At 35.0% G+C, this 26,132-nt stretch overlaps 1 protein-coding gene across 10 annotated transcripts in view; it reads right to left on the bottom strand.

The window, feature by feature from the left end:
- The window catches only part of LOC120768333 (Down syndrome cell adhesion molecule-like protein Dscam2), a 46,446-nt gene extending 21,389 nt beyond the window's left edge, over window positions 1-25,057 (bottom strand). For 7 of the 10 annotated variants that reach the window (XM_040094976.1, XM_040094975.1, XM_040094973.1 and 4 more), the window contains exons 1-3: window positions 24,910-25,057; window positions 14,545-15,129; window positions 9,857-10,261 (exon numbers count right to left, since the gene is read on the bottom strand). In XM_040094976.1, coding sequence (XP_039950910.1) covers window positions 9,857-10,261; window positions 14,545-14,992 — 853 coding nt within the window. In that variant the 5' untranslated portion in view covers window positions 14,993-15,129; window positions 24,910-25,057. Of the gene's footprint in view, window positions 1-9,856; window positions 10,262-14,544; window positions 15,262-24,909 lie in introns of those variants that run through there. The other 3 variants (XM_040094978.1, XM_040094977.1, XM_040094974.1) reach the window with 3 other exon arrangements.
- Window positions 25,058-26,132: the final 1,075 nt, after the last annotated feature.

Genomic DNA, 26,132 nt, shown 5'->3' on the forward strand with positions numbered 1-26,132 from the left:
AGCATCACACGCGCACATGACGCAAGCACTGCAGTACCAGCTCTGGTCATCGACCACTGACTTGCTTGCGTAGCGAAGAGCAGGTGTTGCAGCCATCATTCACCAGCTTGCGGGCTGATGCAGGAAATTCGACTGATAAGGTGCAACACGAGCATTATACATAGAAACATATGCGCCAGCGCACACACTTGCAAATGGTTAAAAATTCAAGCATGCACCTGCCAGTGTAAGTAATTCATTGCCATTTGCCAGTTGCCCTGTTACCGGTTGCCAAACGTTGGACTCAACGCCCGTACGTTCGACCAGCAACGCATACAATGCACTTCTTTGTCGTCCTAACTTCCCTCCCGCTCTACACAACTTCCTTCATCAACTGGCTTTTTTACATTCATAATTCGCCTGTCGACGCTGTCCGACAAGTGCTGACATGGTAATTTAAAAATGTCACCTGACCCCTTACAATTTTCATTCGCCAAATATTTCTTTCGGCTCTGCACGTCGTTTCCCTCGTCAACCGCAATATGTTTGCTGTCCAGTGCTCTTTGCTTGGACAAGGTGTTATTTTTGGTTTTTGCCTCTGCAATTTTCAGATCCAGTCAGACGTAGGCAAGTGCCGTACATTCACTTGCTCTCACTTCTGCTTGCCGCCTCACTCCTGCTGCTGTGACGCACATTCCATGTAACCATTCCAGGTAAAAGCACAAAGTTTGCTTTTACAATGTACCACCACTATGCTATGTGATGCTATGTTATGGTGTGCTCTGCTATGTACACACGTTTATTACACACACTTCATTTATTGGCCCACGTTGCCGATTTGTAATTTGCATGGAAATTTTTTCACGCAATTATCGTTTTCGACGCCTTTCATTGAGCACGTAATTTGTAAGGTTTCATTTTTATTGTATTGCCTCTGCTGTAGTAGGTGTTTTTGTGATTGTCCACATTGATGGAATTAATGCTTATAACGGCGGCACAGTGAATACGAATATTTTCGGATAAACTTAGATAAGAAATATCTCCAAAATGTTTCGTTTTAAACTTCGATGACAGATACTAAAATTTGAAAAAAAAAAAAAATGCAATAAGATTATCCATTAAAAATTTATAGATAATATCGTTATACTTTCCAGACTTCTCAACACAAAGAGCAAAAAAATCGACTTGGTATTTGTTAATGAACTCTTTCATTTTTTCCAAAGTAGTTATCATTGGGAATGTCTCTAAAATTTCCGTCTTTACGAGAATTTCAGCAGATCTCTTTGGATCTATGTACCTTCTGAAAACTCAGGACCGCCATTTTTCCAAATTACAACTTAACCCCCAGAAATATTTCTCTAAAGAAGTCAAACGGTAAAGTTTAAAGCTGATTGAGAGCTAATTTAGGTAAAATTTGATATGTAAGTACGTCTCGCTAAGCCATTACTTTCAATCCTGTAAATATGTGGAAATATTTAACTGAATACAGATCACATTAAAAATGTCTGCCTTCCAATTTATGCGACCCTCATGCCTCCTAAATCACATATATATAATTGTATATTGACGAGTGAAACTAATAGTTAATATTTGTCGTAAAAGCTAAGTTTCTAAGTTCCGTGGTACTCTGATTACTGGAGAGTTCATATACATACGTACGAGATTTCTTCAAAGATCTTAGAACCTGAGAGTATATTTATTAAATAATGTCACTAGTTCCAATAATTACAACAAGATTCACTGAAACTTTGTCTTAATTACATAAGCAATTTCTTAATTTTGTGTGGCAGAAAATACTATATATATATATCTTATATCATATTCATTCGCTGCTTTCCTTGGAATAGGCTTAATATTTATCGAATTTTTTGTTCCAGTTTATAGCAAAGAGTCCGTTTATTTTTGGCACTCACTGTTCCTGCATACGTAATACCGTTATTTTTCCCAATGCGCAAGTGGAATTTTTTATTGTTGTTTTCCATACGACAAATTTCATTTCGATTTAATCAAATTGCAACAAATTTGTTGATATCTGTCATTCCTTTTGGGAATGTATGTACGCATAGCTGTTCATGAGGAACATATGTATATAAATATGTAATATATGTTTATTTTTTTGGCTTCGCTATAAAGTGTGTGATGAAAACATTCGTAGAGCTTGCGAATAGTATATTTTTAGATAAGCCAATAGTTGAACGTTCTGGAGGTTAGTACAAAGTATGTCGGTTTAATGATTTTCGGAGATTTAATAACGGTTTTTTTAATAAGGACGAAACAAAAGTAGACCGATAGGGACAGCAAACGACGCCATATTATTCCCGCTTTTTTGACATTTCTCTTCAGTAAAGTTTGTCCTTTCATCATGGAAAAATATAAAAATATATATATATCCAAAAACGTCGAGAGTTCAGAGTGCTACGTCCAATTTATCAGATTAACAATTCATCAGATCAACAATTCATCTAGTGGAAAATTTTAAATCCACAGCACAAAATGTTCCCGCGAAAGTGAGACAAAGAAGTGTCCGAAGTGACGAGAATATTGCTGCCGCCAGCGCATCAATTAAGGAAGACGCAAGTCAGTCTCCCACACGTCGTTCTCAAGCATTGAGCGTCTCTGTGTCGTTGTTGTGGAGAATTTTGTGAAAAGATCTTGGCCTACATCCTTACAAGATGAAATTGACGCAAGAACTGAAGCCGCTAGACAAGCAGATGTATGTTAGTAAATTGGGCTGAGCAAAAACTTGAAAAAGATCCGTATTTTCATGGAAAAATTGTCTTCAGCGATGAATAAAGAAAAATATCCTAAACTTTTGTAACACTCTTATTGAAAACCTTATTATAAGTCTTTTGTAATCTCGAAACCAGGCTAAGTCCTTACTTATGCTACCGAAGTTTTAGTTAATATTTTACCAAGTCTTATAGTCGAAATAGCTATATGGGTACTCGCCCTGCGATAAATACCTTCTTTCTTAGCCTTAGCATATATCTGGTTTCGACAAGAATTATGTAGTGTTCTGGAGAGTAAAATAAGTAAAGTTGTTATGACGCTTCCCAGCAGGGAACATTAAATTGTACTTCACAAATAAATACTGTGCACGCACAACGATCACTTTTTCTCTTTAGAACAATCTACTTATGTAGCTTAATTGAAAAAGAGTAGCGGCTTGACATATTATGCCTTGGTGAATTTGCTCGGAAACTACAAAAAGTATATTCGGTCAGTCCATAACTGAATATCTAATCTAATCTAAATGACCTAACCGATTTCTAAAATGTTAAAGAAATTTAAATAACAATTGCAAAGTCAAGAACTTCTTTACTAAACTCCATTTTGCCTCTAAAGTAAAATTTTTCATTAAACTCTTTTCAAAGAACAATCCATTCTCCTATTAATTAATGAACCTAAAAAAAAATCAATAAACGACAACAACAACTACAATTCATAACTTCATTATTATCTTAATAAAATCATTTTGTCGAGTCTTCTAACAAAGAAGGAAATGTGGATGACTATAAAAAGTAATTTTCAGCATCGTTTGTTTCTCTTCTAAAGGTTAATTTCGATTTGAAGACTACAGCTAAGCCCTCTCATATATAATAGAGATACTCAGAATTCTATAAGTAGATAGTTTTCAGAAACAATTTATGTTCAGGCTATGTACTGCTTTGGGCAAAAATATTAGGGCATAATAATTTTAATTTCGCGCGAAAACCCGTTTGTCAAAATATTTTTTTTCTAAGTTGGTATGACTGTCAGTAACATCTGTGCCAAATGTCACATCAAAATAATCATTAGTGTTTAGTATTCGCATGCCTTTCTGAGGTACATAAAGTGCATTCGACGATTTTTACGATGAGTGAAATTTTTCAACAAAAAAGTTCCTTTAAATTTTGTGTGTGGAATCAAATTTTAGATGCCGAAACGTTCACAATGTTAGAAAAGTTTCGTTAATAATTGTTTGTCGCTAGTAAGTGGTTTTGATTGATCAATGATAGCCGAGAGCTCGTTGACGATGAACCACGTCCAGGACGGTCATTGACATCAACTGATGACCAAGACGTCAATAAAATAAAGGAATTAGTGCTTGAGGATTATCAGACCGGTAAAATCATTCTGAAAGATCATTTGGCCCAAAAAAAAATAAGCGCACGTTTGGTTCCAAAATCACTCAATATTTTCGAAAAAACAACGTCTCGTTAACGTCAATGTCTGTCAAATTATGCTTTCCGACAACCATGATATCATAAAACGCATTATTAGTGGCATTAAGTCTTGAACTCATGGTTACGACCCGGAAACAATTGATTAATCGGCCGAATATCATGGCAAAGATGAGCTGAATTCGAAAATACTAGCAGGTCATAAATCATGGTTATGTTGTTAGTTTTCTTTCATTGTCGGCGCGTTGTGCCCTCCGAATTCCGGAATTATGGGTCGACAAATCTTAGTTTTTGCACCACGATAATCGGAAATTGCATTGCTTCTCCGTAAGCTTTTCTCTAAATTTTCAACCAATATCGTGCCGTAGCCACAGTAAACTCAAAGTACCGCTTCAGAAAAACCATTTTGAGTCAATTGAAGATATTAAATTGCTACGCACATTGAACTGGCTTTATTTAATAACTGCACCGAGGATTGAAGAAAACGATGGCACAGGTGTATTGGGGCCCCTTTCCGTAGACCAGGTCACATATAGATTTTGAAGAATAAATTAAGAATTTTAAAATTATTAACAAAGTTTTGATATTTCTTGCTCAGTATTTATATAATTTAACATAACATATAGTAATTAACATAACTAACTATTTTCGTGTCTATTAAGGGGTAGTCTAGTATAGGAATTTGAAAAGCGAACTTTTTTTCATAATACTCCCTAAAAGGATTTTTCAAAACTCAAGTAATTTCTGTAGTTATAGCCGTTTTAGTGGCTTGTTAGTTGGACTGGTTTATCGAACCAATGCAACAATAGACTACTGGATACCTACGCTGCCTGAAACTTAAACGTAAACCTTTAAAGGCGTTTTTCTCAAAACTACTTTTGTTGATTCAGTTGATGTAACATGACTATTCTATAAATACCGCTCTATCATATGAAGCAACACAAATTGGATTTTGTAATATTTTAAAAAGATTCTTGTTATTCGACAAAGTTAAGAAATTGCACTAAACATAGATCCTTATTTTTGAGTAGCCGGCATTCTTTGAAAAATTTTTTCAGCTTTGTTACTTCGTTCTTCTAATTCAAGGATTCTTAACTTATATGGAACAATTTTTTAGTTAATTTTGTGTAAACTTCAAATATAAATAAGCAAATAATAAAAAAGTTAATACTAAAAATACCAAATGTTTTTTGTTTCAATTTCCAAAAATACTTAAAATTCGGGTCTCTTAAGGTCGCTTAGAGCCTGTTCAGAGCTATAACAAATAACGGCGTGGAAATTTATTAAAGCTCTTGCGACACTCTAGTCCTCACATCTTTGCATTTTATGAAGATTATAAGTCACGGAATTGTTGAAATTGGAAGTTGATTATAAGTCTTCACCCATGTCTTTTATTATGCCTGTTAAGCTATCATTTTCAATAAAGTTTCTTCAGGCTCTTAGCCATGAAGCGCAATGAATTATAAGGTCATATATGTAGGTATCTTTCGAAGATACAAATTGAACTATAAAATATAACCTCTGGCATCATTTCTAGTTTGCGACTTGAAGAAGGAAGATATTTGGGACAACATTCAGCGTTTCTACTATTTCTAGTTATGGAAAATAGAAGTTGACAGAAGAGAGGGTGTTGAAAAGAAAGCTGTTTTTTATAGATAGTAGATACTCGTTTATAAAGCCAGTAAACTTGATTTAGTTAGCAAATGTTAGGCTTCCAATAACGCATCATATAATATTAATAGTCTATAAAAATCAAAAAAATAGTCAGTTTGTATTATATCAACTCTGAAAGTATACTTTTCAAAATTACATAAAATTAATTGAAGCTGTTAAAAACAATATCTCTTTGAGAGAAACATTTTTAAAATCCAACGGTGGCAATAAATATACATTAAATAAAGACTACAAAAAACAAAAAAGTGTGAATGGACCACCCTATTATGTAAATAATAAATATCATCCTACATGGATTGTGGTGAGAACCAATCCGCTTCGCTAATGCCGCTTTGTACAAGTACCAATGTTGATAAAAGCTTTGTAATAAAGTAAATAAATAAAGTAAGTACACAAAGCTAATAATTGGATAAATGCGCGAAAATATTTGGAAAATCGCCGTTAAAGGTATGCAAATTAATGTGAAAATGGAAAATAAATTAAAATTGAAATTAACATTACAATATATATGTAGTACATGTGTGTGTGCGGGTATTAGAAATAATGATTGTGTCAAGCTTTGTGAGTCTGGTCGTTGGACCAGACCAGGGTGCTCGTAACTGATCTGATATGGGTGCGCTTGCTGGTGTTAGTAGTGATGCAAAATGCAACTTTTTTTAAATTTTTATTATCTTATGTTTTGTTAGTTGGTGCGTAACAGTGCCACTTCAGCTATTGAATTGTGGCGTTGTAAATATTTTTGTTATCTCAGTCATCAATTTATTTTACTTGCTTGATTGCTTTGTGAATTTTATTGCGCAGTTTTGCTTTGGTAATACCATTTTATGTTTCTTTATACATTTTGGAATTTCGTTTTATGTTATTTTTTTGGTGCCATATTTATTGCTTGAAAAAGAGGCTTGATGCGTTGCATTCTGAGTGCCGTTATTGCCATGCGTTTCATGTGCTGCGAAGCTCCACAAAGTTACCGTTGTAGTTGTGCGCCATTTGATTTTCTTTCTTTTGGGTTTTTTCTTTGTATTTACGTACTTACTTGCGTACTTTGTACTTGTCAATTGTTGATTTTATGGTTAGCTTTTGTGGTTGCTACTGAATACATTTTATGTGCCACACACAGAAAGCATATACTATGTATTTACTTATGTACATTGTTACACATGACCACCCCCACCCCGTTTACCCCTTCTACGCGTGCTTTCGTTGTGCCCATACAGTGCTATATTTGTGCTGTGTTGTACTTTGATACGAATTGCAATAAATTAAAAAATGAAATTTAGTACGAGTATTCTCGGAAAATATTGAATTATCTTTGAACAATGTATCATTGCGCACAGTTGGTTGAAATGACGGTAAAAAGAGAAGTTTCATAAAGCTTAATCTCATATAAAAAGGAAGAAGTTTTGTGAACTTATTTAAAACTAATTTTTAGACATTTACACATTTTATAAATATACATATATATTTTTAAAAATCTTTAAACAAAATATTCTGTTGAAAAATCTTTAGACCAATGATGAAATATTGGCATTTAACAAATATAATAATAATAAATAAAATAATAAAATAAATAAATATAATAATTTTGGAATACGGTAACCACCTTTTTGGAATTCAGAAAAATTTGTTTTCGAAACCAAAAAGCTTGAAATTCGATTGCACCAAACAAATAACTTCTTCATTTCCATATAAAAATTAAATTTTAATCATTCAGTGTGCATTTCATCAAAAATCCTACAAAGTGATCCGATGTGGAAATTTTTCAGATTTCGTACCTTTTACAAATAAATCACGCCAAATTTTGTGAAATTAAATTGTCAAATCAGAAAGCTTTTCATACAAGAACACAATTTTTATCGTTGGTTTGTTTATTAGCTACTGCACTATGGCATATTCTGATATAGACAAATCCGAAAAAAAGACATGTTCAAGAGATAATTATCATAAATCTGACGGACATATTCGTGTGTATGCAGACAGACGGACGTGCAGACAAACGGACATGGCTGAAGCCATTCAGTTCCTCATGCTTAATGGGTCTCCGAAGTTTCTTCTGAGCGATTTCAACATTATGTTCGGAGACTGTAGAATAGTGTTAAACAATAAGCCGTGCTAAATTTTGTCAAGACAATTTGCGATATAAAAAAGCTTTCTATACAAAGGCTTAGTTTTGACCGATATATCTTACAGTGGTCCGCTATCAGTAGTTCCCATAAAAGAGCAGCTTTTTAGGAGAAAAGAACGTCAATAAAATTTCCGATTGCTAACTAAATAGCTGATGCGCTTGTTCGCATATAAACAGATAGACCAATGGACAGTCAGACATGCTAAAATCGAATATAACATACTTTATAGGGTGTCTTAAGTTTCTTTTTATCTATCATAAACTTTGTGGCAAAATTAATTCACTCTATTCAGATTATAAAAATCGATATGGTTGCCACTAAAAAAAGAGAATTTAATGAAATGTAATATTGATTTCGTTGGCATATTTTTCAAATAAATGAAATAAGAGAAAGCTCAACGATTCTCGAACTCCCACTTCAGTCCTATCCGTAATCTCAGGAATCCATAGCGCCTAACTCACTTTGTAGGATTTTTGATGCGATAAGTTGCTTAAAACTCAGTTCAGATTTGTTTAGTAAAATAATATTTTTGCTTTAGTATTTGATAGGATCTCACGACGTAGTACGTAGCCTGTGCAATACCGAGTAATCAGAGAAAAGAGCAACCAATTTCTTCAAGTACTAATACTAAATTAGATGAATGTAGATCAATCTCTCAGTCTTTTTTGTGTCATGTGCCGTTTGTGGTTATGCCGGATCTATTATTGGAAACAGTTTGACAAGCAATCAAACCCACTTAAGAGGCAAAATTCTATGAAATTCAAGCCAAAGATTATATACAGTACTTCGGTGTGGTCCAACTTTATGGAAAACACATGACTTCACTAAGCGTTACCTGTCTGTGATACTAGCCCTTTGAGTTAAATCTGAGTGGCTGGCGCTTTTATAACAATCCTTTGTTATTACAAGTATGTGCCATGAATTCTTGAAAAATATCTTTTTTCTTCGTATACGAAAACTAATCCAAAACAGTTCACATGAAGTAGGGGTTTAATGATTTATTTCTATAAAAAAGAATATCCAAGTCAGCATCACACAACTTGCTGAAGTTGATGGCAGCCTAGTGGCATCCAGTTCTTTACGAAATATTACAAACTTTCACTTACGTGTAAGCTTAGGCCGGCAAATTTTTTTCCATCAACAAGATAATTAATTAATGTCTTTGTGGAAAATATACCAAATTGATGGTAGTAGAACTTACTGGGACTTGATGTTATTCATAATTAGTCCATCTATGTTCTATTCATGTAGAAGAACAAACAGTTTAAGGAGGTAAGGCTTCCCTGGGAATATCATTGATCACGAAGCTGAGATGTCGGTTGAAATGAAAATTATTTTTCAAAATAGAAAAAATTAGAATTCAAGGGATTAATATAATAGATTACTCCTTTTTAAAATATTAAAAGGATTTACATTTTTTTAATTTATAAAAAACTAAAAGTTTTTGTGCATGTTATTGAACTTTTTTCCAAATTCTACATTCAATTTTATTTTTTAAAATATAAAAAGGATTTAAATTTTTTTAATTTATAAAAAACTAAAAGTTTTTGTTATTGAACTTTTTTCCAAATTCTACATTCAATTTTATCCTTCACTTCATCGTATTAAAGTACAGCACAAACACAAATAATTTTCAATAAAATTGTTTTCAAATATTTTTGTGCCAAACTACTTATTATATTCAGTGCTGCAACATATATGTAGATATGCATGTATGTAGTAGTTAGTAAGTACTTGCAGTGCCAGATACGATATATTATTGTTGTAAAGTGCATGACTAGCTTGAAGCAAGTGCTTGATTTGATTTAATTTTCTTTTTTGTTTTTTTTTGTAAATTTTCGTGATTTGCATACAATTGGTGTTGCGCTCTTGCAATTGGTGCGATTAACAGTATTTTGAACACATTCACAAATTTACCCGAAACGGACAGTACCGCCGTATACTCAACGGATCCCGCGCGATTGCTGACACGACACGTGTAATTGCCGTTATGACGTGACGTCACATTGTGTATGGAAATAATGCTGGAAAACGGTGTGTACTCGTTAATGGTGAGCGAGCTATCCATTGGACTATAACTCTTCCCACCGGCACCACCACCAAGCGATCCACCGCCATTTTGTAAGTGACCAACTGATAAATCGCTGGGTAAATTAGCAACGGGTATTTGTTGTTGTGCGGTATTACCCAAAATCGGTGTGCCATCCTTTAGCCAGGTGATATTGAACGGCTGATCACCCTGACTACTTGAACACATTAGTTGCGTGCGCATACCCTCGGTGATTTCCTCTTCGAAGTTGAACGGCGAAATGCGTGGAGGAACTAAATGTGTAGATTTAAATTGAATTTTTTTTTTCATAAATATAGGTAAGTTTTGAAATTAAATAGATAGCTGAAATGTGTAGAGAGATTAAAGCGAGGAGTGACAAATGAAAACCTGTATCTTAAAAATATAGTATATGCTAGTGGTTGTCTGAAATTTTGTGTAAATTACAAACATTTATATGTATTGTATATAGACAAAATTGTTGTATACTTTTCTTCCAAAAAAAAATTTTCGAATATTTTTCATAAATAATAAAATCTAAATAGTGTTATATATTTATGAATGTGTGTATATTTTCACAGAAGAAAATATCATTTTGATTTTTATTAAAAAAAAAAAATAAAGCTTAATATTTTAAGCTATTAATGTGTTATTAAGTACAACTTATAAATTAACTTTTTCAACCCATTTTACCCACATCTTAGCCATATAACTGTAGTTAATTGCTCACATATGTACATTCATAGCGAACTGGCGAATATTTAAATTTACTTTTAATTATTATATTTGGCACATTTCAATTTTCAAATTTTACGGGGCTTAGAGCGCTAATTTTCCAGCCAGTGGCTTGTGTTGCGGCATAAGCGAATAGTATCATATGTATGTACTTGTATGTTTAGGAATCTGCCTTCAATAGTAGATACGAGTATAATATTTTACTTATATGTACATATGTGTTAATAAGCTGACGGGCATTCACCGACGATATTAAACGTCTAATTAATTTTACTGATATGTTGATAGAGGCATTACTACACACCTACTTGAATTGAAATATATTTGTGGCTCATTTTGTGGAAAAATATAACACTAGATATGTTGCGGTTTCTACCTGTATGCTTAATATATTGACCCCAAAAGTGGGTAGGTCAGCGCTGTGCATAACGGGAGTTTTTAGAACAACTCTAACGGCGGCTCTTGAACTGTTAATAAATCTGGCAGCTATAGGCCTCTTCGCTGAAAACTGCGCAGAAAAATCGGTGGAACGAATACTGGCTGCAGGAGGATTGACATACGGAAGCTTCGGGCATAGTTCGATGGGTAATGGCGTTTGGGCAAACACCGACTATATGACCGTACTTTTCAACTGGGAAGGAAGGTTTAATGTAATAATAGGAACATATGCCTGATAAAGGTAGGATAGCTACGCGCAACTCTCTAAACATCTATACGGATGCCTCAAAATTGGACGAAGGGGTTGGTGCGGTAATTTACTGTCCAGAATATGCTTAACTCTTTTTAAGTTGCCAGACCTCTACATTATATTTCAGGCTGTGGAGGAGTGGGGTAGTAGATCATTTTTTTCCATAAAAACCTATAATTTATTTATGCCATTCACAAAGAGAAAACTGGTCTAAAATTTTTTAAATAAAATTTGGTTGCATTGAAGATAGAAGTTATACCACCTTATGAAGGTATGCTCATATTCTCGAGTTGCATTAAACTTAATAGCTTTGTTGGTGCTTTTATATGAAAATTATTTGACAAAAGATCAGCACTCAAGGTAAAGGGCAGAGATATTGGGAATCGAAGACATCTTTCTTCGTAGATATTTACTCACTATCCCTAATAAAAATGCCTACAAAAAACATACACTCGTATTAACTTTTTGTCTATTTTTTAGTGGCGGTCGGATGTTGTTCTTTCATATACATAGCTTAATGTGAAAACCGGAGTCACTATCCCTGAGCGACCCTAATGACTGATTCACATACTTTTGCTTCGCTTTGATTTGATAGAAAAGTTGGATGTATGCTTTCGTTATGAGTTCGCTCACATCGAGGCAACGCAAAGTGAAGCAAAAATATTGTGCAACAGTCGCCATTTTTTTAGAGATAAGTACAGAAAGCAAAGCTCTTATTTTGACCTTTCCTTGGCTCTCTTGTTAAAGTAGAAATTGTCAACCAAAGCTGTATGTATGTAAATCGGTCACAATGACTATAAAAAGCCATCAACTTGTGAGAACAAACCTTCTTTGAGTGAAATTTCGCAATGCGAGAACTGGGCTTGTGAGAGGAGAGTTGATTTTAATATGTGACCTGGTCTACGAAAAGGGAGCTAACGTGCGAAAACTAGTTTCCTGGGAAACAGCTGTTAAAAATAAACAACTCGTTTCGTCAGTTTCTCGTTATCTCATAATTGTTCTCCTTTCCAGAGGCTTCAAGGACGTCCAGTAAGTGTTGTTTTTGGTCGGAATGTTATTATAGTTCATCGTGTAAGTTGCTAGTGTGGAACATTTAAAAAAGTAACACTGAAGAAGTGACGTTTACTCTAATACCGCGCAGCTGCTGTTGTCTAATTTTCATTAGTCTCTTTTTCTGGATGTTCTGTTATCACATTTGTGTAAGTGTTTCTGTTGATTATCGTCTTTGCATTTCGCATGAAATGAAACATGAGTTCAGTGCCGTATACGGACAATATTTCCATGAAAAGGATGATGAAAACAATGAAGAGAGCGATTATGATGAAGACGAAGTATGTGTTTCTCAGGCAGAAGATGATGCCGAACAAACTTTTGTTAAGATTAACCTGTCTGTTGTTGAAGTAAAGGAGGAGGAGCTAGTAACAAAATTTCTGTCAAAAGATTTTTGTAATAAGAAATGTCATACACTGATACCACGGGAAATGATCGAGAGTACACGGAACAATTGTTTAGAGATGTCTTCTTTCTTTTTAGGGAACTTTCAAACAAGTTATGACTTTTTGGATTCTATCACGTGAAAAAGCATCTCATCTTCCATCCGAATACACTAAAAAGTGAAAATTGATTTTTTGACACCTAAGTCCCCTTTCCGTAGACCAGGTGACATATATGCCTCATATTGTCCCAACTAAAATTCGGTCACAAAAAGAAAGTTACAAATTGTCGATCAAGCTGAAGAGACTTAGGAATGTTTATCAATGAAATTTATTTTATAAAGCTTGTCATCTGTTAATATCACGCATTTATAGTTATACATAGTTATTATAAAATTGGTATCACACTGATTAGAATACTCAATTAATCTGAAGGAAAAACTTTGAGACTGATGTTCTAAGAGCTCGGTGGGGTATTTGAGGTGTCCTAATCACGAATTTGAATTAAAAAGTTTTTCATCACGTACTGCTATTTTTGTTATTTTTGTAAATGGTGGTGTTTTAACCCCTACACCCCTTGACTTAATTGATAGCAACATATCTCTGCGTGATAGGAAATTTTTAGTCTTATGGTCGTTCTTATTCATAAAATTTATAAAAGAAAAGAATGATTGCCATTGGTGGTTTAGAAATTTTAAAATAAAAACTGTTATTGAAGGAAACATAGGTTAGTTTCTGTATCGGGCTCGTGGTAGACTCATTAGGATGAATAATCCTTGACTTATCTAGTAACAAAATTAGATCAGAATATAGAGAAATTGTTCGGAAGGTAGTATATTACTACTATGCCAAACAAAAAGCAGTCAATATGTTAATATGTGAGAAAGTTGCAATCTGCATATTGGCTAATTGATATATGTCGATGTACGTATGGCCGCCGTAGTACCAAATATAAATATACACACGTATATACCTTTACGAGCTCTGCGCTTATGCCTGCCCATTTATTTTCATTTGTAACGTTCGCTCTGAATGTACAAGTATTTGTGGCAAAAATCGATTATATGTATAGTTATATACGCTAGTCTACAGCTGAAATTGAGAACAAAAACAACAGAACCTAACGGATTTACCAAAAATAATGTGTGCAACAACTGTTGGCAAATAACATTCTTGTGCGCCTTTGTGTGTATGTGTGGAGAAAAATAACCATTTTATATTGACACTTAGCATATATTCGCATCAATTAGATGTGCGCCAATAAATCCATTAACAAGCAACAACAATACGTGAGATACATACTATATGATTGTGCTGATAAAAAGTTACATAAATAAATGTGTATACTTATATAACTAAGGGTATACATATATGTGTGCGTTCATGTGCTTTTGTGTGCAATAACATGCATTTGGCAGCGGAGTTTGCCAAAAATTCGCAAAAAAATGCCAACAACAACACAAAAAATTTATTTGTAATAAAATTGTAAAGTAAACATGCTGAAACAAACATGCAAATGCAACCATGCAAGGCGACATGAACGTTAGGCAACCGTGACAGCAGGCGCCAGCTTATTAGAAACAAGCGAAATAAAAAAGGAAAATAAATGCAAATATTTCAACGAAGTTGCATGCAACAACTACAACGACAAACATAATAATATTTATAATGTTGACAACAACAACACGCATAATAATAATACCATTGACTCTTAGCTGTGCAGAGTGCGATACAGTGGCGGCATCGTTTTGTACGCGACACGTATAGGTGCCGCTCTGTGCTCGCGTCACACTTGTGATGCTGAGGGCGCTGGTGAAATCATCATTTTGGCGAATTGTCACTTGGCCAGCGCCACCATCTACACCACCGCTACTACCATCCGCATTCGTTGACATTGATGCTGCCGCAGCCGCTGTGGCGGCTGAATCGTCGTGATTTGTATGACCTGATGGACCTGATGCAGCAACGCCACCGGTACCGCTATGATGCCCACCGCTAACACCGCCGCCGCCGCCAACGCTGCCACCACCACCAGCACCACCACCATCGCGCAATACATAATTCACACCGACACCAACACCAACGCCGCCCATAAGTAGGCGATTATGCCCAGAGGCGGCCGCTGCTGAGGTTGTGATGGATGTGGCCATTTGCTGCAGCGGCTGTCCGTCCTTAAGCCAGGTGAATGTGAGCGGTAGGTCACCGGTGCCAATGACACATTGTATGCTCGTGCGGTCGCCGACATTCAGATCGCGTGCGAATGAGAATGGTGTAATCTTGGGTGGAACTTTTGGTATCGTAAGTGATTAGTGGAACGCATGAAATTGAACGCGTTAGCTTTGTTTATTTAGTGTTACGTTTAAGCAAGTTAAATAAAATGTCTATTTATTGTTGTTTGTAAAGAAATATTCGGTGTATTTGAATTGTTTAAAAAGTCAATTAAAGCGGTAGTAAAAGAAGAAGAAGCTTTCAATTAACATCAATGCACTTTGGGAAATTCAACCTATACTTTTCTTATTTTATTTACTTGAGATCGCCATGTATTTGGGAACTAATGAAGCAGAAAGAAAGTTTTTAAATTGTATTCGATAAATTATACTAGCGTGTGTTCGGTAGTGGTTGAGCGAGAGAATACAGCCATGAGCTCTCTAGACTCTGCTGGTAGATATAAGAAAGAAAGATGACTTGGTACTTTTAGTTGAGGAAAACAACGATTTTTTTCACTGAGAATTTCAAATGGGCGTTTAGGAATCTCAGTACGCGAAATTATGAGCTAAAGCGAAAATATAGTTCGCTAAAGGTAGATTCATAAAAGGAAGGTCTCGAGTACCGGTGAACAAACGGTTCAATAGACTTTAGAATACTTGATTTTCATTTAATTTTAAACTCCATTACCCATATCGAAGAAATAGGTACATATATTTTACTGCGAACCACATTCCTGGCGACTGGCGGGAATACCCAAAGGTTCCTTGTCCCACCTTAAAAGAGAAAGCTTCTTAAAAGCGCAAAATATCACTTTAGGCGATAATTATATAAAATAACTTTACTAATATAAGCTCATAAAGCTTTTGGAGAAAGAAATAACGTGTATCAAGTTTCAGGCAATTCGTTGGGGCTATATCCAAGGAAGCTAATGCTCCCTTTAAAATTTTTCCCGTTTCCTTCTCTGAGAAATTTATGCAGTTTCACCACAGATCCACCTGTGTTCTATTTTGATTTATCTACTTAGGTATGATTAAATAGAACAATATTTATTCGGCTTTTATGTATATATTTAGACTAGAATCTTTGTTACTCTCAGGAAAGGATCGAGTCAGCATTTTAACTTAAGCTGAAACGTATCTTAATTTTTCTTAAAACTAGTTGGATAATGTTTTCTATCGCACCGCTGTTCTAAAGTATCGTATCTGCTTCTCTACATAACGAGGAAACGACCGGCAATGCATTATCCCTTCGTTTAGTTTAACGCCTAACCAATTGAAGTTTCCCATAGTCATTGATGTATTCATAAGTAGATATATACAGTTATACAGTCTGCGGCAGATTGCTAAATCAATAGGCTTATGCAAAGCTCAATTCTATTTGTTTCTATTGTTTTTGTTTTCCATCTGTGTATGTATTTCCTAGCAGTTGCGCCAAATGCCCACACATTTAGATGGTTAGGGGGCGTGGCACTTTCAATTTTCCTTCGCAGTGAACGTGTGTGAGCCCGATGCGGTCTTCCCTCACGCACATACATATATACATATACATTTTTGTATGTGTGTCTGTGCGATATTTTTTCTAATTTGGCCATTTTGATTTGAGTTGCGGTTTCGTGGTTTGCATTAATTAACAATAGTTTTGTTTGAAATGTGGTTGAGTTCCATTTTGTGTGTTTTTCAAATTCAAGAACGCAAAGTTTGCCTCTAACTAAAAGTAAACATAGCTGTATGTATGTACTTAGCTCTGTTTTGCCGCTATGTCATTCAACAAATTCCCATTCTTGATAGATCTGAAGCTATTTGTTCTTACTTATTCATGCAAATACATATGTATGTATGTACGGTATGCGCGTAAGTATAGGAAGCTATGTAAACATTTATGTGTGTCGGCGTATTGTTACATTAATTTGACCTAAATCAAAGGGTTTACAGCATGTTTCGTAATAATTAAGAATGTGCGGCTATGCGGCTAAACATTCCATAATTAAGGGAGTACTTGTAGATATATATATATACAGGGTGGCGAAACTTTTAATCGATTTTGAACCTTAGAAAATTGTATTGTACTAAAAAATATTTAAAAACTTTTTTATGAGAAAGGACTACCGTCTGTAATTTCCGATAATGTTGGGTCTACGTAACCAGAGCCGGTCGTCAATTCGACCATGAATGGCTTCGACATTCCTCAAATACTATTTGAGGAATATTTGGATAACAAGAACCTTCAATACTGAAGTCGCAAAGGTTTCTACTCTCAATTATTTAATAAAATAATTTAAATATTTAATTTCTTTCAAAGGGTCTAAGAAGAAAGAAATAACAAGTCGACGGATGGTGGACGGAAGTTATAAATTAGCGTTATTTAAATTCATTTGACCCTTACTGAAATCTGTAAATAGCTGAAGGATTGATTATTATCAAAAGAAGTTGTATTATACTCCCTATATAAAACTCCGTAATTTCTACAATTTCATACTGATTCGATTTTAAAAGTGTTCAGAAAAAGCCAACATATATAGTCATATTAATTATTTGGAATTTAGATAGTTCGCTGTCATTATCTATTCGTCAGATCCGACAAATAAGCTTTCTAAAACCTCGATAATTACGAGCTAATAGAATTATAGCTAGAAGCTTTTTGATTTCAAGGTAACAGAGGTGCAATATCTGACTTTTCAAAGCGGATTTCGTTAAGCCTACGGAAATATGCTCGAAATGAAATACCATTTCGTAGCAATGAATATTGTAAAATCTCGTTCCAATTACGAATGTAATACAGATCATGGTAGAACCAAATTGATTCTTTTTGTTCAATTTCCCTTCGGAAGCTGAAGTTTTAAGCTGTAATGTATGTATGTATGTATGTGATTTTTGGAAAGATTGAGAATTAGGTAAATGGACCATAATAGATATAAAATAGACTAACTAAGTTGTTAACTAGATTTCACTTACGTTTTGGAGAAGAACCTTAACAAATTTATGCAACGGTCTGTTCAAATATTATGGTCATTTGGTCACAAAATGCTGTTTGTGATCTTTACTGATCACTTACGAAGACTACATACATTCATTTTAATGCATGGAAAGGTTAGCAAGAATTACATAACTACTGAGATTTTATGAATGAAAATATAGTTTTCTCTAGAATTACAGTTTTATCTGAGCCATGTCAAAGATGTAACGATCTCACTTACTAGTAAATATGCTTTTGGAATTGGGTCCCATGGTACACGTTGAATATAGAATGACAGACATTCTTGATATGACGAATACAAGAATTACTAACGAAATCCATGGAATTGTCGGTAGTTAAAATTTACCTCGACAAAATTCCTTAAGTAGGTTAAAAAATGTGGTGCCTTTCAATGACAAGCCTTTGCATGCAATTAAATCTAATTGGAAATATGTATTTTTTCAAAGACAATACTTCTGATCCAATCTAATTTAATAATCTCTTAACCTTTCTTTCAAATAGAAAACTGTGGGTGTAATTCATATAAATCGAAATATGGTTCCTTTTCAAAGACAGCCTTTCGGTAATATTCTCAACTACATTTTACTTGCACATATACGAGGAAATCGTACTCCTAGGAGTTATTATGGCATTCACCTTCTTCACGGCTCTTTAATATCTCAATGAACCCTGTACTTAGATAAAGTATTTGTATGGAACTTTCACCGCTGGCAGAAACCATCATTCGGCCGAGCACACCTTTGTATAACCGATATTAATATGCATACATATGTACGATGTAAACTCCGGTATAAATCATTTGACCGCAAACCACTTAACCATTACCCATAAACATTGTTTAGCCAAGGACGACCGCATGCCACACAACACAATGCCCCATAATGAGGATTCTGTCTTGCTCGTACACCCAAACGTCCAGCGCACGCAGTCAACCGAGAACAGCGAGCAGACACAACAAAATCAAATATATATACATTTGTATGTATATATATATATATATATATATATATATATATATATATATATATGTATATATATATATGTATGTATATATATATATATGTATGTATGTATGATCTATAGGTAATTCTGGTTGAGGAATTAATGGCTGACTGCTGACTGTCGACGGCTATCGGCGCGCGGATCGGACGTTCAGGCGTTGGATGTTGACAAAACACACAACTGTGTGGTGAGCGCCATTTGAGCGCCGCACCATGACGTCGCGTCGCGAATGCGCAATGCTGATGCAGATGCAAATGCAGGTTCAGATGCAGAAGTGCAGAAATTCAGAAATGCAAAATGGTGCAAAATGCAAATCGTGATGTGCACACAACATAAATGGTGAAAACCAAAAAAAGGACGAAGAAGAGGACGAACAGAAAAAAGTAAAAAATAGTACTAGATTTCAAAGAAAGTATAACCAAAAAGAGAGCGCTGGAGTATAGCAGTGAAAAAGGTTTAAAAAAATCAAAAAAATGTGCGTAATAAATCGGTGCATTTCAACGGACGTGATTTTAATAGTTATTTGAGAGAGCGGGCGCATATGCTTTGCTGAAATTCAAACAATAAATATTTAGATAAAAAGTGGATGCAGTAGAAGTGAGAGCTTAAAGTGCGCTGGGTATGTATGGTGAACGTCTGCGGTGCTTGTTGGTGAGTTATAAGGTGCTTAATGTTGTGCAAAATTCGTGGTGCGTGTGCTGCATGCTCATCATTCGCATAAATTTTCATTGCAAGCAAGCAGGCGTGTTGATCAAGTGCCAAATACACTGAGGAAGTATAAAAGGAAAGGGTGGTTGAAGTGGAGGACGGGTTTTGGAAATTGTTATTACTTGCGATTTCGAGTATTTTATTAACATTTCTGTTATTAATGTATTGTAAGTATGTATGTAAGTGAAACAAATGTTTAACGTAATCACTTGGATGAACTTGCAATGAATTTTATTTTGGAACACTTTTCGGAGAAATTTTTGTTTTTGGTTGGGAACAATCCATTTTGAAAATATTGTTATTAATTACAGTGTAGTATGAGCTCATAAAAAAAAACATGAATACACTATTCCAGTTTTTCACAATATTCTATAATATAATATGATAGATTTTGTTGGGTTTCAAAACTCGGATTGGTATTGTTGTAATACAACATAAATGTTTTTTTAAGTTATGCTTATCATCATCGCTCATCAGTTAGTTTAGTGTACTAAGTAGCACGGTATCCATGGTACTTAATATTGTTTTGTACGTAGCACCCCTCGACATAACAAAAAGGAGTTTGGCTGAAAATATTGCTATTAGCTTCATTGAAGCTGGGTATCGAAATGAAAATGTCTCTGAACACTTCGAAATCCTCGCACGCTTTGTTTTCGTAGCAGTTCATTTGTATCATAGGCATCATTGTTGAACCAATCTCTGGTAGTCTTTTCTCCTTTTTTTGCCATCAAACCTACGAGGAAGGTGTGGTTAGGAAGAAGGCACTAGAGGAGAGTGGCAGTGTGACTCTAAGCACCTCTTCGCATGCTCAACGAATTCAACTCAAAACACTCGTCGAAACAGCAATATTCCACCTAAATAACGCCTTGTCACTTAAACAGGGATTAAACCACCGATAATAGCAACAACTAAAGCAACCGTAATAATGTTTCTGATCTGTTGTGCTGATGGAAGAATACATACGTAATGTCGGAATATTTAACGAAAATGCAGATGATTGCGATATCAGGTGGTTTCACGATTAGAGTTCCAATCTGGAACTGTGTGTACTAGTATTTTTAGGAATGAAAAACCTGAATTTCGTTGACTAAACTATGAACTATTAAGAAACACTGAGGAAGGAATAATACTGAAAACGTTATGAGTTTCCGAAATAATTTCTGATTGGAGCCCAAAACATAGTGATAGTATGGTGTCCAAAACAGGGAAAGATCACACTACAATCAACATTTTTTCGTGTCCCGCTTTTGCAAACTTATGACAAATACAACGTTGACCTCATGTCTTCAAACATGACCTACTTATTTCCCATAAACGGATAGGCTGAGTTCAAGAGGCTTTGTGATGCTTGAGTTACAACCAAAGAAATTTTTCTTCACAAAAACTGCTTTCGGAAATCCATCTGCGATCTTAACTCAGGGATTAACCATGAAACCTTTTCTATCATGACCTAATATTTAAGTATTACCGGACCTAAAACTGATCTAATTTTTATTACTGGCGAAGTGATAATATTCTCTTAGTGATCTTAAGCTAAAAAAATTTAGGGAAGAAACTTATTCAGCAACCCGCGTAAAATACGAAGCTACGTGGGAGTTTTAACGATCAAAGAACCTAAAACAAAGAAACTTGGATTGAATGAAGCGATGATGTGAAGGTGTAGATTTTTTTGCCTATTTAGGTTTTTCGGAATCAAAACATAAAGCTGTGGGTGCAGCTGACGTAAGAAATAATAACTTCGACCGGAATTGGATACGAATGCAAAGCTGCAATAGTGAATGTATGTATTTGTTCATTCAAGTGCAAATGTGTATGTGCGTATGTATAAGAAGCGAGTGTAAGCACTTAAACAATCGTTACCGGCTGACGATAGGAATTTTATTGCGTTTTGATGTGCGGTAAAATTGCGGTGTTTTTATAGCTTCATTTTGATATGAACTTTTTGAACTTAATTTATTTGCCCAGAACGTTTTTGTTTGTTGTTATTTTATTTATGAATATCATAGTTGCGTGAATGTGTGTGAGTATGCGTAAAAATTCTTAATTAACATTTATCATTGCATTTTTGCATTTCATCAATGTCTCTCCAGAGCGACATGTCAAAGCGAACGCAACATTGTTCGAAAATATTGTGCTGTCTGTATGTTTGTGTGCGTATCTTTGTGTGTGTAACAGTGAATGCAAAAAGATTTCGTATGCAGGCCAATAAAGGGAAAATTTAAGCAACAACAACAACAAAATGCGCACCAAATGCAAACACACAGAGGTAGGACAAAGAGATAACGGTAAAAAATACAGGTATAGCATAAAAACAGCAGCAGTGAAAATTATGAATAAAGTGGAAAAAGGTAAAGAAGAAGAAGAGTAGTAGCAGAGCAAAGTATGGAAAAACGCAGGTGAACAATTAAAATAGTTTTAGTGTGTGAGTGCAGTATGAGTGTGTGTGTGTAGTGCTTGAGCCGTGTTGTTCTTCTTTCAGTTCAACACCGCTAAACTGCATCATATTTTCGTGTATTCATTTCATTTTAGTGGGCGAAAGCGGAAACGCCAGCATGTGCATGTGCTTTTGTAAAACTGTTTGTGTGTGTGCATGTAAGTGTTAGTTTAGTGCATTTTATTTTTTAGCAGGCTTGAAAAAAATGCATTTTAATAGGTAGTTGAAATAGCGTGAAGTTTAAATGCGAAAATATTTTTTACGAGTTGCGAATTACTCAGTGCAAATTAAAATATTTTGTTATTGTGAGTAGCGTGCAAATTCACTTTTATATTATTATTTGTATTACACCTTTTTTAAATATTTGTTTTATTTTATTTTCTTAATTTTCATAGTTTTGGCATGTGCAATTACTATTGGCTTTTATTGTGTATCGTTTGCTGAAAATTTTTCAAATTAATTGTTATTAAAATGTGCATATGATACATTAGCGCTTAAATGTGGTGTTCAAAAATAGTCAATACCTTTTAAAGTACTTTCAAATTATATTTTTATTTTTAAATACCACTTCATGTAATAGAGATGCTGTTTCCAAAAGCATTTAGAACCGCTTTGTATGGCTTTAGTGGAGAGAGTGTGGCCAAAGTTATATAAATGACGCTTAAGAATAATCAGTTCTGCGCAACTTACAGGGTTTGTCCGGAAAGTAATAGAACTGAGTCGATTTAAGGGGTCCCGGTTGATAGTTCGAAAGTATAGTGCTTGGAGAATATACTGTATAATTTTTGGAAGGAGACTCACATTATTTTAGCTTCTACAGCTCTTTTAGCAGGTAGCGGCTATGTACATATATATATAGGCACTCTAAACTTTAAAATAATTTCACTTTTTTTGCTGTGCCGTTGATGAAAAAAAAAAACTATTCATCCGAATCACTTGAAATTTTAATATGGTGTTTATAGGATCAATATCTATCACTGGGATTACGATCAAATTTTAATTTTAATTTTTTAATTTTTTTCGATCTGAAACTGGTCCAAAAATAGCTGTTTTCAGAATCTAAACTTCAAAAGTTCGAAATTATTTTAATTTAAAATTTTTTTTGGTTGTAGTTCCAGCGATAGCTGCACTCCGACTGATTAATAATTTATTTGGTTTTTATGTTTCAGATGTTCTGAAGAGTCAAAATCAACAACGGCATCGGGAGTCATCTTTTAAGATAGCTTTTTTTGGACGCCATTTTTAATATTGTTAAGAAATTTTTTTGTTTAACAAAAAAATATTTTTGTACTTCTCATAAGTGTATAAATAAACTGTAAATATTTTAAATTGATTGCTCTTTTTTTAAACCTTAAAAATAAATCCAGAAAAAACCCTTAGTTTCAGGGTTTTAGACCACAGGGACCCCTTAACAAAAAACTTTTAAACTAATAGTAACAATTCTTTAATGCTTTCTTCGTCTATTACTATTCTCCGGAATGGCCTTGAGAGCCGAGGTGCATGCATGGATCCCCTCTGTCGTCTCAAAGTGCCACTTCGTCTCGGGATCATACTCAAAGATCCATGACTCGTCACTTGTGATTACGTTATTCAAAAATTGGGGGCCACTTTCACACATATTCAAATCTTCTTAGCACACTTACACTCGCCGTAATTTCTGGTCGTCACTGAGCATTTCCTTCGCGCACAAGTTCTCTATTACAATGTCAATAAATTTAACATCTGTGTAATTAAACTATTAATTAGTCGACGGTCTGAGTTCAAAACTTTGCGGAGACGAGTCACACTCCCAGCACGTCCTTCATCAGCGACCTCTTCCCGGCCCTCCACAAAGGCTTGGTGCCACCGAAACACACCACTTCTTGCTAAAGCAGCATCTGGGTAAGCCTGCTTGATCATATCAAACGTCTCTGTCGCAGATTTACCGAGTTTCACATAGAATTTAATCGCGTATCTTTGCTCTAACGAACGCTGCCTCTTCGGCTTGCTCCACTCACAGAAACACGTCGCGCGAAAATGTTTGTTCTGACTCTCTAGATCCTCGGAGACAACTCACCAGCCGCTCGCTCGTTAGTTTGGAACGGCCTCCACCGAATCCAGTCGGTGCGCGCAAGCTACGCTGTACAGTCGCGACAGAAGAAAATCAGTCCTATTAATTTCCGGACAAACCCTGTAGATATACGATTCTTTTCTTTTCAGTGTCTCCGACGTTGTTTGGCTTTTACAAACTTCGTGGCAAGCTTAATATTGCCCATTCAGGAAATACTTATTTATTTTTTTAGAAAACTTTTTCTTTTGTAAATGATATAATAAAATTAAAAACGCTTTCTAAGTTTCTAAACCTCTGGCCACAACTCTCCGAATATATGCTCAAATTTAGTTATGCTAAACATAAGTGATTTCGCAATAACTTTTCCGAATACGTAAAACCAACAACAATAAAATTCGGCGATTAATAATGAGTTCACCACTTGCGGGTTTTATTGTATTTTTTTCGTAGCTATTTTCGTATTGTTTCAAATACAAATTTCAATATTTACCAAAACTCATATGGAGCTAGGCGCAAACATTTCATCATTTTGCGGTTTTTCATTAACTACTCCAGACAAATTAAAATTAGTCTGGTGAAATTTCCAAATTTGCAGCCACCCAACATGGGCAGCACATCGGAGCACCACTACCAATGTTATCAACGAAAATTTCGCCTCATCAACTGCAACCTCAACTTCAACCTTAACTCACCCAAAACTTTCACCTCCACCGTCCGTTGCGCCGTGTAGTTGTGCTTGTTGCGGGCGATGCAAGTGTAGGTTCCCTGATCGGCGGTGCGTTGCACATTCTCGATGAGTAGGGTGCCGTTCTGAACACGCTGTCATATATTCGTTGGCAATCTGACGCCATCTACAATGGAAATGTGCACGTACATGTGTGAGTGAGTAGCGGAAAACAAAACAATTACGTGAATTTTTTGATTTTTAATGAAGCATTAGGGTAGTTTGTTTTATAAAAAATTTCCTATAATTGTTTAGTGACGTTAATCATAAAAGTTAACCTAGTTATATAAAATATTGCTAGTCAATTCGTCTCTGGGCGAATAAAGCACCTTAAAATGCTCTAGTTCGAATATTTTTAACAACTTCCGACGGTCTGAGAGACTTAAAGAGAGAGTTTTAAAGCATATGTTTTTAGCTATTTAGTTTTCAAGAGGAAATATAACGCTTATATTTTAATATTGTGGTCAAATTATTTTCTTTGTTAGAAATAACGTTTTTAAGTAAGAGCTCTAAAACAGTTTTTTAAATAAAACAAAAACGGTTTGCTATATTAATGAAATTCTTTATTTGGGTGGAATTATTATTATGGAACTCGATTTCTTTTGCACGGCCACCGCGGCTTGGCTTGTTGACATATACCATAGACTTGACGTAGCCCTACAGAAAATAGTCTAACGGCGTCAAATCGCACGACCGAGGCGGCCAATTGACTGGGCCATTTCGTGAGAGAAAACGTTCACCAAACTTGGTTTTCAATAAATTGATTGTGCAATTCGACTTATGCCGCCTTCTTGTTAGAACCATATATTGTCTAAGTTCATATCAACCAATTCTGCCCAAAATATTCGTTTATCATTGAGCGGTAGCGATTCCCATTCAGAGTAACGTGCCGGTCTTGATCATCACAGAAGAAGTACGGCCGAATGACGCCGCCGGCCCAAATACTTTCACAGGAATAAAAAATTACATTGATATCTCTGACCGGATTTGTTTTATTAAAAAAAAAGTTGGAAAGCTCTTATTGAAAAGCCCACTTTAAAAGTTGTGGCCGCTGACTCCGAATTTCGATAGTAAATTTTGATAATTTCGACTTGTTGTTTCATCGTATGCCTTTCCGTGATAAAATGGTAAACCTTACTGAAGAGAAATGTCAAAAGAGCGGGAAAATATATAGCTTCGTTTGCAGTCCCT

Source organism: Bactrocera tryoni, chromosome 2, assembly GCF_016617805.1.
Source record: "Bactrocera tryoni isolate S06 chromosome 2, CSIRO_BtryS06_freeze2, whole genome shotgun sequence".
NCBI lineage: Eukaryota > Metazoa > Arthropoda > Insecta > Diptera > Tephritidae > Bactrocera > Bactrocera tryoni.